An 18,560-nucleotide genomic window follows, 5' to 3' on the forward strand; every position below is an offset into this window, starting at 1 on the left:
ATATTCATTCTGCATTTTGTCTCTAAGTGTAAAGCCACTCATCCACCTAATCATTCTCATTTCGGCAACACTTAACTTATTATTATGCTTCTCTTTTAAAGGCCAACATTCAGCGCCATAGAGCATTGCAGGCCTCACCACGTCTTATAAAATTTTTGTTTCAGTCTTAGCGGTACTTTTCTATCACACAAAAGGCCCGAAGCATTCCTCCACTTCAACCAACCAACTTGAATTCTACTATTAACATCCCCATCTATATCACCATCGCTTTGGACAACGGACCCAAGATATCTAAATCGTTCACACCTTTTAATAATTTGATCACCCAAAGTCACACTTCTGTCACTAGAGCTATTACTACTAAAATTACATTCCATGTATTCAGTTTTAGTTCTACTTAAATGAAGGCCTTTAGACTCAAAGATTGAGGTGTTGTTGAATTTACTAAAAAAAGGAATGAAATATAAAATGAATATTGTATAATTGAGACGTTGTGTATTTAAAATACATTGAAGTTATTTTGGTTTGGTATAAAATAAATACATTAATTTATATATTTGTGTTTGGTTTGAAGAAAAATAAAATTAATATAAAATATGCTCGACAATATTGGCGGTGGTGGTGATCAGTTGCAACAACACCATGGCCTTGAGGCGACAGCTTGCGAATAACAATTGTGACGACAGGCGCTGACAACAAGCTGTTGGCGGTGGTGGCGACAACAGTAGGAACCTTATCGTAAGCTTTTTCTAAATCAATAAAAATTAAATGTAGATTCTCCTTATTATCTCTGAACTTCTTCATCAAACCTCTCAATAAATGTATCTCTTGGAACTTTATCAGGCATCTTTTTAGTTTTTAAAATAATATTAAAGAGTTTAGTAAGCCAAGAAACTCCCAAATCTCCCAAATATTTCCACACTTCAATTGGGATATCATCAGGTCCTACAGACTTTCCACCCTTGGTTTTCTTTAAAGCCTCCTCAACTTCTCTTTTGCTAATGCGACGGTAAAAAAAAATGTTTTATCTATTATTTACGATAATAAAATCACTAAGTTCGATCGTATTTTCAGAAACTTCATTAAAAAGTTTATCAAAGTAACTCACCCACCTATGTTGAATATCTTTTTCTAAGAAAAGTACTTTTTGATTTTCATCTTTAATACACTTTACTTGAGTTAAATCTTTACTTTTTTTTCTCTTTGTTTGGCTAGTTTATACATATATTTTTCACCCTCCTTAGTATTTAATCTATTATAAAGATCATTAAAAGCCAAATTTTTAGCGTCACAGATTGTTCTTTTAGACTCCCTGCGGGCCGTTTGATATTTTTCTCACTTCTCTAAGCTTTTACATTTAAACCAATTTTTATAACATAACTTCTTATATTTTATCTTTTCTTGCACATTATTATTCCACCACCAATTATTTTTATTTGTAAATAATTTTTCTTTTGATTCTCCAAGCACATCTTTTGCTACTTGTTTAATAGTGTTTGTTACTATATCTCACTTAACATTTGCTTCTTTATGAATATCCCAAATTTTGAAATCTTGAATTTTACTCATAAAAAATAATTTTATTTGTGTATTTTAAGTTTCTTTATCTAATTCTACGATGATTAGTCCTAGTATTTTTTTTTATTTTATAACTCTTAATCTTAAAATTTAAAACTAATAAATGATGTTAGGTACTTAAATTTTCACTTGGAATGACCTTACAATCTTTACAGTCGCGACGATCTTTTCTTCTCATAAGAAAATAATCAATTTGTGTTTTATCAGATTCACTCTTATAAGTAATAAGATGTTCATCTTTTTTCTTGAATAAAATATTAATAATAACAAAATCATACGCTAAAGCAAAATCTAAAATAGTTCAACCTTCTTCATTAGTTACTCCAAAGTCGTAGTTACCATGAATACTTCTGAAATCTTCAACCACTCTACCGACATGTCCACTTAAATCTCCTCCAAAAAAAAAATTTCTTCAAAAAGTATCATTTGTATTAAGTCTTCTAAGGCATTCCAAAATTTATTTTTAGACCCTGTATCTAAACCTACTTGAGGAGCATAAGCACTTATAATATTAAAAATCTTAATATCAATGATAATCTTAAGGGTTATAATTCTATCACCAACTCTATTAATTTTTACAACATTATCTTTCAAACTCCTATCTATAATAACACCTACACCATTTCTAGTGCGACTCTTACCAGAATACCAAAGTTTAAAACCTAAATTATCAATCACCTTATTCTTTTCTCAAACCCACTTAGTTTCTTGAATACATAAGATATTAATTTTCCTATGAATCATAATATCAACTAATTTTATTAATTTACCATTGAGAATACCTATATTCCAAGATCTTATCCTAATATTAGTTTCATTAGTTTCATGGACTAACTTCTTTACCCTTATTCGCCCGTAATGTGGGAACTCTTGCTTATTTAACACTACACCCTGGCGCCGATGTAGCGGCCCTTGCACACTTTTTACTGTATTCAGGCTAATACAGTGTGTCGCTTCCAGGGGACGCCCTAACACTTACACAATGATCAAAAGGATTCATGCATGATTTTTTTTCGACAAGTTTTACGTTAGCTGTCGACTACCTAACACAACCCTCCACTTTTCGCATCCGAGCTTGGGACCGGCAACGACAGTGTTAAGTGTGAGATGATGACACTTCAAAAATATATACTTAGAAAGTAAAAAATACAATGAAACATTGTCATATAATTAGATGATGACACTTTAAAAAATAAATAAATAAAAATATTTTTATGAGCAAACTTAAAGATTTTAAGATTTGAGATGTTTGCGAAGAAGCTAATTCTATGTGAGATGAAGTAATAAACACTTTTAAATAAGTGACAAAAATATATACTTAGAAAATCAAAAGAAAAAAAAATTATAAATAAAAATAGTTTGTGGTGGAATTATAATGTGCAAAAGAAGAGAAGATATAAAAAAACTTTGTTAAAAAATGATTTAAATGTAAAAATTTAAAGAACTGAAAAAATATAGGGTGGGTCATAGGGAGTATAAGAGAATTATTTTAGATGCCAAAAATTTTGTTTTTAGTGATCTTTATAATAAATTAGATACCAAAAATAGTATATATATAATTTAATCAAATAAAGAGAAATAAAAAGATTTAATTAAAGTAAAGTGTATTAAAAATAAAAATCGAAAAAGTATTTATCTTAAATGAAAATGTTCAACATAGGTGGGTAAAATATTTCGATAAACTTTTCAATGCAATTCTTGAAAAGTCGATCGACTTTAATGATCTTAATATCGTTAATAATAATAAAATTTTTTTGTTTTCATCTTCGAATTGGTAAAAAAAAGAGTTGATAAAACTTTAAAAAAATTAATGGTGAAAAATCTGTATGACCTAATAGTATCCCAATAGAAGTGTATAAATAATTAGGAGATTTGAAAATTTTTTGGCTTTCTAATTTTATTTTAAAAACTAAAAAGATGTCTAAGTGGAGGAATAATATTTTGGCCTAATTTCTACTAATAAAGAGGATGCACAAGAGTGGGCAAAATATTGAGGAATTAAGTTAATGCGACATAGATTAAAATTATGAGAGAGAGTAATTGAATATAGGTTAAGACATGATACAAAGATTTCTCATAATCAATTTTAATTTATATTAGACAAGTCTACTATGGAAGCTATATATTTATTGAGAGATTGGGTGGAGAAGTATAAAGAGAGTAAGGAGGATCTACATATGATTTTTATTGATTTAGAAAAAGCTTACGACAAAGTTCTAAGGGAAGTTCTATGAGAGTTCTAGAAAAGAAAGGTGTTGATATGACTTCCATTCAAGTCATTAAAGAGATGCATGCTGGAGTTGTTTCAGTTCGAATAGAAGGATTGACCAAGTATTTTGACATTTCAGTTGGATTACATCAAGGATCAGGTTTGAGCACAAATCCCTTTGCTTTAGTTATTGATGTTCTTACTAGATATTTACAGGAGGATGTACCTTGGTGAATGATTTTCATTAATGATACCCTTCTTATGGATAAGACTAAAGAAAGAATTAGAAAAAAACTTGAATTATGGAGGTCTACTTTATAGTCTAAAGGCCTTCGTTTGAGTAGATCTAAAACTGAATACATAAAATTTAATTTTAGTAGTAGTAGATCTAGTGACAAAGTTGTAACAATGAGTGATCAAATTATTAAAAGGAGTGAAAGTTTTAGATATCTCGAGATCTCGAGTCTATTGCTCGAGTCTATTGTTCAAAGTGATGATGATATATATGGGGATGTTATTAGTAGAATTCAAGTTGGATGGCTGAAATGGAGGAATGCATCGAGCCTATCGTGTGATAGAAAACTACCGCTTAGACTTCAAGGAAAATTTTATAAGATAGTGAGACCTGCACTGCTTTATGCCGCAGAATGTTGACCCATAAAAGAGAAGCACAAAACTAAGTTAAGTGTTGTTGAGATGAGAATGCTTAGGTGAATGAGTGCCTTTGCACCTAGAGAGAACATGTGAGATGAATATATCCGTGAAAGGGTTGATGTAGCTTCAGTAGCAGACAAGATTAAAAAGTCGTCTTAGATGGTTTGGTCACATTCAATGTTGAAAATATGATGATCAGGTTAGAAGGATAGATGTTTTAGATTCAACTTATGTTAAGAAAGGTAAAGATAGACCTAAAAAGACATGGACATATTGAATAAAAAATGATCTTGATTTATTAGAATTAAATGAAAATATAACACTGAATCGGACATGATGGAGAAAAAGGGTCCATGTAGCTGACCCCACTTTGTAGGATAAAAGTTTGTTGTGGTTGTTGTTATTAATGTTGAGAAATGTTTAATTTGTAACTATTAAAACTTGATAATTTATGTTCAGACTTTGAAAAGCTATTTTAGCATAGTTGGATCTCGAGCTCTATAAACTCAAATCACAAATCAATAATTAAAGCTTCATAATCACCCTAATTATTGGTGACTCTTTTAAAGTGAGTGAGTATTATTCATCCAAAACTCTTTAATACAACCTCAACTCCAGCTCCAAGGACTCTAAAGGCTTTACAAATAAAGAGAGTCCAAAGTAAATCTTCATTGGTTTTGGTCTTCTTCTCAACTATAGCCAGTGTGAAGTTGACCATAATGTCTGCCAATGTTGGCATCTTAATGACAATTTTGGCTAGAAGATTTGAAATTCATTAGAAAAGTTATTGTCAAAGTCTTGAGTTTGATCTCTGTGTCTTTTAGGGTTGGTAGCGGTCCTTCAATCCATCCATTTTCGCTGGTCACTCCTATGTAGTTACATATATAGCACCTAAACTTTATGTTTTACATTATACCACCCAAATCTTTCCTATCTCATCCAAAATACCACTATTTTAACTTTTAAAGAGTGAAACACACCCTTTCATGGTGTTATATATGAAATACATAAAAATTGAATGATATGCCCATACCTTCTTTATGAAGACTAATCGTTTTTCTGAATTGCAAATTGATCCATTTCACTGAGGATTTGAGAGGCTATCTTCCACTTCCCAGCCTTTCTAAATGCTTTCTCAAACGCATCTTTTACATAAATTGGCGGATAGAACCCTTTAGAAAGCATCCCCTTCAATTTTTCATAGGCAGCATCAACTCTCCCAGCCTTACAATCACCGTGCAGGAGCTGAATCTCCATATTCCTTTCCATCTTCAGAACCAAATCATTCCTCCCATTCTCTCTTAAAATGCCACCCAGCACCCTACATAAATCAAAATTAGGATTCCATCCCATATCCATCATTTCCATCACCATTTCATAAGCAGCCTCCCAACTCCGAACTTCACTGTACGCATTAATCAGCAAATAATATGTTGCATGATCTGGCTCACACCTCTTCTTCTTCATCAAATCAAAGTATTTCTTCGCTTCCTCCACATGCCTTAGGCTGCAAAACATTTGAATCAATGAATTGTAGCCTGCAACTTTTGGCTTAAAACCTACAGACAACATCTTCTCAAACAAACCAGAAGCTTCATCTGCTCTACAAATTTTGCACAATTCCTGTATAACTATCATATAGCTCTTATCACCACATCTCAGTTTCCTATCACCAACCATTTTCAGAATTTCAAATGCCTCCTCAAACTTCTGCAAATGAGATAATTCTGTAATTAGAGAATTAATCACATGTCCACTGGGCACCAAATTCAGCTCAAAAATCGCCCAAAACAACTCTACTGCTGACTCTATAGAACTCTCGGCTCTAACACAGGGAACCAATATTTCAAATGGATTACGAAAACTTGTAACTCTAACCTTCTCAACCAAATTCCTTTTCCCACCAGATTCACAAAATTGTTTAATAAGAATGTTGGCTGCAGTTCTAGTAGGAATCAGATGAGCTCTACTCATTTCATGGAAAATCTGAGTGGCAATCTCGAATCTACCAAACCTGGATAGGCCGATAAGGATGTTGCTGTATGAGAACTCATCAGGCTGACCCATTTGTCGAAAGATTAAGAGCGCGGCATCCATGGAGTCCTCATGTGGATCTTTTCTGCAGAGCACGTACAGAATGTTGTTGAATACGAGATTATCCGGTCTACAGAAGAACTCCAACTCCATCCCTTCAAACAAAGCCAGCGCCTCCATGATCCTCCCTTGCCTTCCGAGGAATCTTATACTAATGGCGACCGATCGTGTCGAGACGCCTCCTCTTCGCGATGCCGCCGTCTTCAGAAGCCACTTGAGGTCGTCGAAGAGTTTCCTCCGGCCGAGAAAGTCGGTCATGTACTCCACCACCGCATCATCGAAACGAAACTCAAGCTGAAACCCAGCCCATGAGAAAAACTCTAGGGTTCGGGATCTCCCCAATTGCTTGTAGTTTCTGAGAATTCGAAGCACAATGTCGGAGGTGAGCTTGTTCTTGAAGTTTTGGAGCTGGAAATCGAGGTCGAGAGGAATATCGGAGGGTTCCGAAAGAAGGGAGACAATAGAGGCAGCTGTGGAGTCGGACGGTGCAGACGGCGAAGGAATGGCTGATAGGATCGTCCGGCGATCACCGCCGGCCAGGGGATTGGTGTAGCTCGTGGATTTGGGGACTCTGTTGGGAAGAGTTGTTTGGGCTTTAGGGTTTGTCTTCGAACGAAAGGAGGCGCGCCGCAGAGAATTGAAGGAGAAGAAGAGAGCTGCAGAAAAATTACGGCTTTGTTTACAGATCATTTCAAACTGCAAGTGGCCTGAAGAACCAAAAAATATTAGCTGAGTACCTCTAAAGTAGAGCTAAGATTTGGAATATTCGGCTGTGTTACCAAAATATTTCATCTACATTATTTATAAAATTGTTGTGTTATTCAAGTATTATATAATGTTATTCGATTATTTTGCGGTGTTATTGAAATATTTCTCCGCGTTATTTGATTTGGGGTTATGTTATTCGACATATTTCCATGTTATTTCAATTTTCACTATGTTATTGGAATAACACAGCCCCAAATCAAGTAATGTGTGGGAATATTTCAATAACACTTCAACCTCAAATCAAGTAACACGATAAAATATTCCAATAACACCGTAAAATAATCGAATAACACCATATAATACTCGAATAACACATTATTTTTATAAATAACACAGATAGAATATTATCAATTCCTACGTATTTTCATATTTAATTTGTATATTCATATCACTCAAATTTTTTACATTATTAAAAATATTACCATTTTATCTTAAAAAATATATACATCTTTCGCAAGTATAACATATGTATAAAAATTGGCCATTAGATGTTAGATGTTTAATAATATAAATGCATAGGAATTGAGTGGTATGCATATATTTTTTTCATTTTATACATATATTGTAATATATTTTTGTATTAAAAAACATTTAAATATGTTTTCATAAGAAAATAAAAAAGGACAATATTTCCCAAATTACAATTATTATGATGCATATAAAGTCAAATTTACATACATACCACCCAACTATTATGTATTTACATATCTAACATCTAAGTTTTAGGTTTTACATTTTTAACACTACAATATTTAATATGACATAACTAGTATGATTATTTAACTTTTAACAAGTGAAATGTCCGCTCATGCATAAATAAGATGGCATTTATGTAAAAATTTTCAATTTAGGAGCTCAATATGTAAAAACTTAAGAATCATGTGGCATGGTAGATAAATCTTTCAGAGATATTTACATGTATAATTCCATATTGATATATTTTCATGAATTTATATGCCTAATATCTAAATTTTACTTTTTATATTTATATCATCAACATCTTTTATTTTTAATAAAAATTTCAACCATTCTAATGGGAAATATATTTTTGATGCATAAATAAGACGATAAATGATATGTACTTACAAACTAAGAAAAAAATATTATATCACTACCACACACGTTGAAATCACGCCACAACACACCACACAACATAAAAAAAAAAACGGTTTTGTCCGGTGTTATTCATGTGTTATTGTGTCATGAGAATATTCCTGGTGTTATAATAACATAATAACATATCAATAACACATGAATAACATGGGGGAATATTCTCCAGTGTTACTGTGTCGTTTTTTTTGTCGGGAATATTTTCTCGTGTTATTCTGGTGTTATTGTGTGTTATTCATGTGTAATGGTGTCCTGAGAATATTATTGGTGTTATAATAACATAATAACACATCGATAATACAAAATAACACATGAATAACACGGGGGGAATATTTCCCGTGTTACTACGTCATTTTCTTTTCTCTGTCGCGTGGGGTGTCGTGGCGTGATTTTATTAGCTACGCACGTGCATAATACTGATGTAATATTTTTCCACAAATTAAAGATTACGTGTATGATAAGGAAAGTAATGTTACGTTTGGAGTTCAGATTGCAATTTACTTATCCGGATAAACGTAACTCAAATTTTCAGATACTCTCTCTCTCTCTCTCGCTAGCAGGTTAGGGTTTCTTGATTGCTCTACTTCTGTTCCATACTAATCATTCATTACCCAACAAGCTGGGAAGACGAGGATGGGATCGCTGCGTACAGAGAGTTTCTCCTCCTTCGGCTCCGCTCCTACCCGAAACCATTGAGGAAGGTGAGCGATTTTCCTGTTCGCGCGTGCCTCTTCGCGAGTTCCAGGATTGCGGGCGAAATTTGGATTTAGTAAATCCGGGGATTTAAGTTGTCGAAAGTGACCTTCTGGCAGGGTTAAACTTAAATCCTGCTCTAAATCCTTTACCAGACAGCTCATTGTTACCCGACGGCTCTTAGTTGTCTCAAAATTGGGTGTTCTCTCCTGTGATTTTCTGTGCAGGTGGATGACTTGCCGACCGCTTGACATGACAAGGATGACATGAACTTTATTAATTCTCCCACCTGCTTGGAGAATTGCATGCTGGCATCTTCTTCTGTTTATAGAAGGCAGCTTTTTCTGATAAGATCTTTGGGCGGTTACTGCTGTAGAGTTCATATGGAAGGAGGAGGACGAGCAGTGGGCTCAAGCATTTCTGTTGCAGAGGCTGATGCTGAGAGCGTGATGAGAAAAATTACACCAAAATTGGATCCTATTCTCTATAAAGGCCAAGCGGGTAAATGCTTTGTTTGCCAAGGAAGAAGTAATGCCTGATAATGATTTGATTTCCAAGTTTTTCATTATCTGGAAGTGGTTTGTTGTATGTTCAGCCAGGTGTTGTCTTTTATCAGTTTTGGATAAATTTGCAGTTTTGTTCATTTAGGAACGAATTTCATCTCTTTCTGATGCTACATCAATGAAATGGCAGTCGGTAGTTGTTACATTTCTCTGGGTTGTGTTTGAATTATTTGTGTGGTGTTATCGATTACCAAGAAATTGATGAATTATTTGACCTCTGACCAGATTTTTCTCTGTTTTTATGATTGAATGATTAACGTTAATGCCCTAAACATTTATATTCAAATTGTTTTTTCTATGTCCATGTATTTGTTCATATCTAACTGTTGTTTTTATTTAGTCCTTTCCATTCATTCCAAGCCATCTTTTGTGAAATGGTCAGCATAGCTTTTTTTGTGGTTCAGGAAAGGTTGCAGTGATTGGTGGCTGTCGTGAATATACGGGAGCTCCTTATTTTGCTGCCATATCAGCCCTCAAAATTGTTAGTTTTTTTTTTTTCTCTTGCATTAGTTTTCAATTAAACCTGCTGCAAATTTTAAAATGATTGTGTCGTGCAGGGTGCAGATTTGTCACATATTTTCTGTACTAAAGATGCTGCAGCGGTTATAAAATGTTATAGCCCCGAGTTGATTGTTCATCCTGTTCTTGAAGAATCATACAGTGTGAGGTACCTTTTTGCTTCATTTGTTGAGCTTTAGCCATTCTTCTTCGTTCTAATGATGCCAATACTTTTAGAGATGAGGAGAAAGCAATTGTTTCTGCAAAGGTGATTGGTGAAGTTAAGAAGTGGATGGAAAGGTTTGATTGCATCGTTGTTGGTCCTGGTCTTGGACGGGATCCATTTCTCCTGGTGTGTTCATTTGTTTCAAATTTTCCTCTAGAAGATATATCAACTGTTTAATTTTTGGGGCATTTACATGCATAGCATACGATTCTTATGTATTTACATATCTCGCACCTATACTTTCATATTTAGTACTCAAATATTTATTAATCTCCCTCCTTTTATTATTGGGTAATTGTGTAGCTCCTCTAGTTTAGATGTTCATCTTACGGCTCGTTCTCGTTTCTGCTTCTACTTGGAAGTCTATGGAATTTTGGATTGCTTGCTTCTTACAACCTTGTAGCTAAGCTGTAATTTAGTTCGTGACATGTTCTAAACAATATCATCTCATTCAATGCTAACAAGCTATCTAAGTCTTTATCAAGTCAAAATGCGAGTAAGAGGTGGTGGTAATTATATTATGGAAGATTTGCATACATAGCACTCGATTCCTGTGTATTTACATGTCTAACACCTATACTTCAATTACATACAAACCACCTTACCTATGCATGAAAAGGTTTATTTCACTTCATAAAATTTAAAGTGGTCGTGTTTTCTATGTGATATTAAAGATTTGGGTGTCATAGTAGTAAAAAAGCAAAGTTTTTGGTGATATATATATAAGAATTGGGTGGTATGTATGTAAATGTCCCTCATATTATTAATATTTATAAGCTAATGATTAATTTTTCCTGGTTTACCCTTGCATGCCTTTGACTATGCAATTGATATTAAAATTAGTTTCACATGTTTCTTTTTGTTTAGTTTTGCTTTTATGCGTGCAGATAAGCATGAAATAAACTATAATATTGTATAAGCTAGAGGTAATTTTTTTCTTTTATGAATTTAAATAGGAGGGGATGGTATCAAGTCAAGTTAATGTGAGCTAACGTTCGATTCCAAGTCAATTTTAGAGTTATTTCTTGCCGTCCTTTAATTTTATTAATATTCTCTAAATTTCTAAATAGGATCAGATGCACACACAGGAGAGAGTCATGTTCGAAGCAAAGCAAATATATTTTGACTCCGTTAAAATTCGAGTGATCATAGATCAAGTTTCGACGTTTGAACAAAATTGACAAGCTAGGTGAATTCCTAACTTTACAAGGAGAAATGCTCTTCTACCTCCCACAACTACATTGGAAGATGACTTTATCATCCCATGTCATTAAGTTTACTTGTTGAAGGAGTTCCATACATATCCCTATAAAAAAAACCTTCAGATTGCTTGCTCTACCAGAGCACTAGGTAGATTGATTAAATTGATCTCAAGTTGAACTAGTTATAGGTTGGATTGATCAATCTTGATCAAAGCCAAATGTTGCTTTCTAACTTGATCCAAGTTCAATTCGAGCCAAACATAGCCAACATACATGTATAACCTTCCCCACATTACTTTTTGATTCTATCTCGAGATATCTCGATCCAGTTCAGGATTTGCTCAAGCAAGCTAATTTTTTAGGGATTTTTAAAGCAAATTCACGTTTCCATGAGGTTGTTATCTGTGTCCTTCACTTGACCGAGCGTCATCCCACAATAAGAACTCTAGGAAAACATAAATATTAGTATTTTTCAAGTTAGCTTACAAACCTCAACAAGAACCCTTAGAATTTTCTTGAATCTCATTATTGCTTTGTCTCCTCAGAATTGTGTTAGCGATATCATGAGGCATGCACGTGATGCCGAAATTCCCACTGTTATTGATGGGGTATGTCTGCAATTACTGATTTAACATTCTCAACCATTTGTTGCCCACAATTCTTAGTAGTCATAGTTTCATATACTTTCATGTTTCACAGGATGGTCTTTTTTTAGTCACAAACAACATGGATCTAATTAAGGGGAATTCTTTGGCTGTTTTAACACCAAATGTCAACGAGTACAAACGCCTGGTTGAAAAAGTCCTACAATGCGAAGTAAATGATAAAGATTCTAGCAAAGAGTTGGCATCTCTTGCCAGAAGGTGATCATTTTTTTTTTTGCATTTTCTATTATTTTTTCACTAAATTAGAAAATTAATCTTACATTGATTTTCTGTATTGTCAGCATTGGTGGAGTAACTATCTTAAGAAAAGGAAAAGCAGATCTTATTAGTGATGGTGTAACTGGTAAATATGCTGTTCTGAATTGATCTTTCAATGTGAATGCACTTATATATCTCTTCATGGGTTAACTATTGTGAAAGGAAGATTTACATACATACCACTGTATATAACCTACTATTGAAAGACTTTGGTCATCTCTCTATCGGAAAATCCCTCAGCTTCTTCTAACTCCTTTTTCAAGATCCTCCCGAGTTGTATGAGTTAACAAATCATATGGGATTTCAGGTCTCAAAAGAATTGAACACACTCACTACTTTTGTATTTATATATTTAACACCTAACTTCTATTTTTACATATATGCCACCTTATTTGTGCATGAAAAAGGTGTATTTCACTTTCTAAAAGTTAAAATAATGGTATTCTTGATGTGATATGAAAATTTGGGTGGTAGAAATGTAAAAAATGCAAAATTTAGGTGTTATATATGTAAATACATGAGAATTGGTTAGTATGTATGTAAATGCCACATTTTTAAATATAGTACTTATCTATGCTGCTTATTTGGCCAACTCATTGTACCTATTTATTGAGGTTAGCTTTTTGTGGATGTTTTCTATGATAAAAGTTAATCAGGTGAGCATTTTTGGATCCCCTAGACGTTGTGGCGGTCAAGGCGATATACTCTCTGGGAGGTAGGTTATTTCAAAGGGAGATTTACATACATAACACTCCATTCCTATGTTGTTTACATGTCTATCACCTAAACATCAATTTGTACATATATGCCAACTTACCTATGCATGAAAAGGTATGCAAGCCACCTTGTTATGGTGGTTGAGAGTTTTGTCTATCAATCAGGATGTCTTGGGTTCTAGGCTTTCCACCTGCAGTGTGCATGCGTTTGGTGTGTGTGTGTATAAAAAAATTTAAATAATAAAAATAAAAATAAAAAACTTATGCATTAAAAGGTGTTTTTCCCTTTTTAAAAGTTGAAATAAATAGTGTTATTTTTATGTGATGTGAAAGATTTATCTGGTTTAAATGTAAAAGGTAAACTTTAGGTGTTTAGATATGTAAATACATAAGAATTAGTTGGTATGCATGCAAATGCCCCTATTTCTGACATTCAATTATTTGGTTCATCTGCCTGCTCTATGATAATATCTGCCTCCATGTTGATTTATTTGGATGTTAAGTGCTACTTTTCTTTCATTAAAGCATTATATCATCCTGTCCTCTTTTTATTTCCATACCCTTCATTTTTTTCTAATCATAATATTCAATTTGCAAGAAGATAAAATATCAAATGTCTCTATGTTCTTAGGGATAATTTATCATATTTTGAGCAGTTGTGATTGAATTTATCAAGATTGAAATGATTTTGAAAAAAATGAGTGGATCTTAATCCCAACAACCAAAAGTAGGTGGATGATTGAGATTTGTTACTCTATGCTTTAATTGTGCTTTAAGTGTCACACCCCGGGTCTCAAAGACGGTATACCCCAACAACACAGAGCATGATGAAAAGAATTGAATATGTTTTGTATTCTTAAAAGGAAAAAAATATATGTAAGTAATGATAAAAATAAATAAGAAAAATTCAAAATTTTATTCCATAAATAATAGTACAACCAATACAACTGGAATAAACTAAAATGAAATTACAAAAACAACTGCCCAAACCCAAAAAGAAAATATAATAACTCGTACGAAACTGGAAAAATACTAATAGAAAATCTAAATCTGGAAAGTCTGCTTCGGTGGAGATGATTCGATAAGTGGTGGAGTGAAACCTGTCATATAAAAATATCAATGGGTGAATTTGAAAACCAAATTCAGTAAATAACTATTATATATTAAAACATAAATGGTAAAGAAAATAAGGCTTGCAATACGACGTTAAATATGAACAATTTATTATGTGTATAAAAGAATTTGTAAGGACTATCAAATGTTCATAATCATGAATAAAAATTATTTGAACACATGCACATTTTTAAAAAAAGTTATATTTTACAATATCAAGTAATACGGTACATATATGAATAATCAATCATTTCACACTACCTCATAATATACAAATATTTATGTATGTATGTTATAGTCGGTTTACTACGATAAAATTCATTGATTTCTCTGAAGGATCCGTCGACCCGGCTAGTTATAACAAAAGATTTTAATACCGACATAATACTGTTATAATATTGGTTATATTTCATGCATCACAATCAATATGATAATATAACTACAAAATGTCCACTAATATTTATAACAATTATGAAACTGAATTAATGAGATTTGCCACATCAAATATAAGAAATAATTAGTCAATATTAAAATAATGAAGGGTGAACAATAAAAATGAGGCCGAGCAGGAATAAAACAAGCCTAATTACCCATTAAGGTCATTTTGAGGAAAAATAGAAACTATTGCAATTATGTGAATAAGATTTGAAAGGTTCTAATTCACAACCCTAAAATTAGCTAGAAATATAATACAATTAGCAATGTCAACACCCATAATTAGAAAGGATACCCATAATAAAGAAAAATTACTTACCTCGAGGCGACAAACATGATACTTCTATGAATTTGACCGTTCGACTATCAATCTTACATCAATTAGAAAGTAAGATTAATCATGCATTTATTACTTAGGTATAATCTAAGCGACGTTCATTATTATGATTATTATTACTATCATTATTGCTCTTACTTTATTATTATTATTAAAAGTAAGAACTTATGAACCAAAGTAAACTTTCACTAACAATTAAAACAATAATTTAGTTTTGTTATATTTTGATAAAAGGAAAAATAGATTTTTGAATAAATTTTATTAAGGAAACATAATAGCCAATAAAAATATCTTTTAATTATTCATTTCTTAAATCTCGTTCCTCCTTTGTCATGAATCTCGTTTTAGATAAGCTGAAGTGCGCGAGAGGGAAGAAAGCAAGGATTACCTTTCTCAATGGTTTCAGGTAGGAGGGAGTTTCGGCAGATTCTGTAAGTTGTGATCCCGTAGTTTCCTTCTCTGTTAACTCTAAACGCGGCACTATTGCGCGTGGTTCGGTCATGAAGGCGATGATTTTGAGCAAAATCAGGAGAGAGGCAGAGAGAAGGGAGATCAAAGGGCTTCGATAGAGGGCAGTAAGAGGAGTTGAGGAGTTGTTCATGCCCTAACCCAAGCTTGACTTTTGTAGCACAGAGAGGCGATTCGATCGAGCAAATTAGGAAGGCGGCAGATGAGCGGGGGAGGAAGAAAAAGGAATAATCACATTTTGGGAAGTCGGTGAGGCTATGAGCAAGTTAGGAAAGTTATCAATGGTGCAATAACAGGGGAAATAGCGAGAAGTAGAAGGTACATTTCGGTTCTTACATTAATTGTATCACTAGGAATAATTTAGAATAATCTTGCCACGTGTTGCTAGTGATGCTCCGGTATTTTGTAATTACACTTTTATTGCACTTTCAACATTTTGTAAACTTAAATTTCCTGAAGTTGTTAGTTTTTTTATGTTTTATTAGATGAACTTCATAGTTTCTTTAATGCATAGGCCCAAGTTTTCTTACTTTGATTGTGATATTAAGCTTTTTTATTGTACATGACATCAATTTTTCTTTGATTATTCAATATTGATATTGCTAAAGTTTTTTCCTTGCTCTCATACATGGTGGCAGTGTTGCAGTATTCTCGTCTTGGGCGCGCCATCATCTTTCCACGCAAAAAAATGAAAGTAGCTTGCAAAGGTGTACATAAATTTTCTGCTATATATTTGTGCATTTAATTTACAATATTTGTGTATAATGAAGAGTAGAAAATACAGGCATTAAACAGGTAGATCTGATGTTATATAGATTGTAGTTGTTCAAAAATAAATTATTAAAAATAGATTTAACCACTCAGACAACACTCAATAGTATATAAAAATTCTCTTTTCATATTAATGGTTTTTTATTTACATTATTATAAGGAATAGAAACTGTGTTTATTAGAAGAAGCATGAGTAGATTTAAGGTTATATGGATAACAGTTCTTCAAAATGATTTGCTAAGAATAGATTTAACTCCTCTAACTCACTCATTAAAGTGACACATAAAGGTCTGGCATAATTTTTCTACCTTCATATCTATGACTTTTGGTTTACAATATTTATTTACAACAAAGATTAAGAAAATACATTAGATGGGTAGATCTAAGGTTGAAACAGATTCAACTCCTCAAACATCACGCAATAAAGTGGCATACAAAGATGTGTAGGAGCTTTCTCCTATCATATCACTGAATTGTCTTGGTAGATGAGTGGTGAGTGGATATGTGTTTATATTGTGGGTAGTTATCCAAAATGATTCATTAAGTCATTTTACAAAATTCAGTTGAAGAGGTATGCAAAGTTATGCACATAAAATTTTTCCTATTATATTTTTGGCTATCACATTAAACGTCGACCATCTAATGATTAGATTAGGAGAGTAGATGTTTTAGTTTCGACTTATGTTAAGAAAGGCAGAGGTAGACCTAGCTAGACTTGGCCTTATTGTATAAAAAATGATCTTAATTTATTAGAACTAAATGAAAATATGACACTAAATAGGACGCAATGGAGAAAAAGGATTCATGTAGCCGACCCCACGTAGTGGGATTAAGGCTTTGTTGTTGTTGTTGTTGTTGTTGTTGTATTCGTGGCTATCACGATGGCTTTTAATTGACAATATTTATGTACAATGAAGGTTGATTTACAGCATTTTATGGTATTGAGCTAATATTAAAGATAGTTGATTTACAACATTTTACGAATAAATTTCTGGCAAACTCTTTTATGTTGCAGTTCATTGAATCCAATGGTTCTTGGCAGCATATCAGGCTCTGCGCTGCTTAGAAAAGCAGCTTCTCTTGCTTTTGAAAACAAGAAGAGATCAACCCTTACTACTGATATCATTGAATGTCTGGGAAAAAGGTATTTATCCCATTTTTTTTAATATGGGCTGAAATTGTCCTACTGAGAATTATTTTAGCCTAAGTTTGAAGAGTGGGGATTAATTTGGCATTTTTATAGATTTTAAGACTAAAATAATCCCATGCAAACAGATTTGGTACTATTTTGGTACTTGTTTATTTTTACTTTTTTCATTGGCTTCTCTCCTATGCATTGTAATTACTTTCCTTACTTTTTCTTATTACAGTTTGGAAGATATAGTCCCTGCATATTGATACAGTTATAGCATGTCAAAAGCCATAGAGATTGGAGACTTGAGCCTCTGCTGGTTTTGCATCAATTCTTTGGTAATACCGTTATATGATCTGTTTTGGTTAAAATGTTGAGAATAATGGCATATGGTATCTTGGATTGAACAAACGATGAAGATTTATGTAATGATGATTCTCTCATGGGCTCGATTTGAATCATTAACATCTCTATCTCATCGGTTGCAAGCTGGTACTCCCTTTTTGATAGGGGTGCGCATTATTTGGCTAAAATCGAAAAATTGAACCGAACTGATTAAGTTTGGTTGATTTGTTTTAATTTCAAAAATGAATTTTGGTTCTTGATTTTTAAAACTTTAGTACTCGATTTTCAGTTTGGTTTTAATTTTCATTCAATCGAACAAACAGAAAGATTGACATTTCATTATTTTTTATTATATTTTAAATTCATGTCCAATAAACTAAAAAAAAGATAATTTTTTTATTATATGCAATATTTAATTGAAATAAATAGAGGATTCATGAAATTAAATCAATATTATGTAAATAAGATAATGTAAATTGTAATGTTCGTTCTTAGCCAAACTTCAATAAACAATTAAACTTTAATTAAACTTCAATTCGATCAATTTGATTATATCAAAATTTAGGATGATTCAGTTTTTGGATTCTGGATTTTGGTTGCAATTGATTTGACCAATTTTAAAACTAATCCATCCAAACTGATTGTATTGCTCATCCTTACTTTTTGAAGTCCTCATCTTCTTCCTACTCAATGAAGGATATCATGGTTCTGTTTAGGCAATTTGA

The 18,560-nt window shown here is 32.7% G+C and overlaps 2 protein-coding genes across 2 annotated transcripts in view; one reads left to right on the forward strand and one right to left on the reverse strand.

The window, feature by feature from the left end:
• LOC110027523 (pentatricopeptide repeat-containing protein At3g53700, chloroplastic-like) overlaps positions 1-7,245 on the reverse strand; it is an 11,699-nt gene extending 4,454 nt beyond the window's left edge. The window contains exon 1 of the mRNA XM_020728997.1: positions 5,475-7,245. Coding sequence (XP_020584656.1) covers positions 5,489-7,225 — 1,737 coding nt within the window. The 5' untranslated portion in view covers positions 7,226-7,245 and the 3' untranslated portion in view covers positions 5,475-5,488. The remainder of the gene's footprint in view (positions 1-5,474) is intronic.
• A 1,658-nt stretch (positions 7,246-8,903) lies between these two features.
• LOC110027509 (ATP-dependent (S)-NAD(P)H-hydrate dehydratase) lies at positions 8,904-17,933 on the forward strand. The gene is made up of 12 exons (XM_020728976.1): positions 8,904-9,114; positions 9,334-9,607; positions 10,074-10,150; positions 10,227-10,336; positions 10,405-10,519; positions 12,141-12,203; positions 12,295-12,458; positions 12,542-12,603; positions 13,167-13,233; positions 16,226-16,294; positions 17,374-17,502; positions 17,729-17,933. The coding sequence occupies exons 2-12, from the start codon at positions 9,373-9,375 to the stop codon at positions 17,754-17,756; spliced, it is 1,119 nt and encodes a 372-aa protein (XP_020584635.1). The 5' UTR covers positions 8,904-9,114; positions 9,334-9,372; the 3' UTR covers positions 17,757-17,933.
• Positions 17,934-18,560: the final 627 nt, after the last annotated feature.

Source organism: Phalaenopsis equestris, unplaced genomic scaffold, assembly GCF_001263595.1.
Source record: "Phalaenopsis equestris unplaced genomic scaffold, ASM126359v1 Scaffold000428, whole genome shotgun sequence".
Classification (NCBI taxonomy): Eukaryota; Viridiplantae; Streptophyta; class Magnoliopsida; order Asparagales; family Orchidaceae; genus Phalaenopsis; species Phalaenopsis equestris.

Bases quoted from the DNA above. Each gene is read 5' to 3' on its own strand.
- LOC110027509 (XM_020728976.1), top strand. From the start codon at position 9,373: ATGAACTTTATTAATTCTCCCACCTGCTTGGAGAATTGCATGCTGGCA. The intron at 13,234-16,225 runs GTAGGTTATTTC...ACATGGTGGCAG, and splicing joins GGCGATATACTCTCTGGGAG to TGTTGCAGTATTCTCGTCTT. The intron at 17,503-17,728 runs GTATTTATCCCA...TTCTTATTACAG, and splicing joins ATTGAATGTCTGGGAAAAAG to TTTGGAAGATATAGTCCCTG.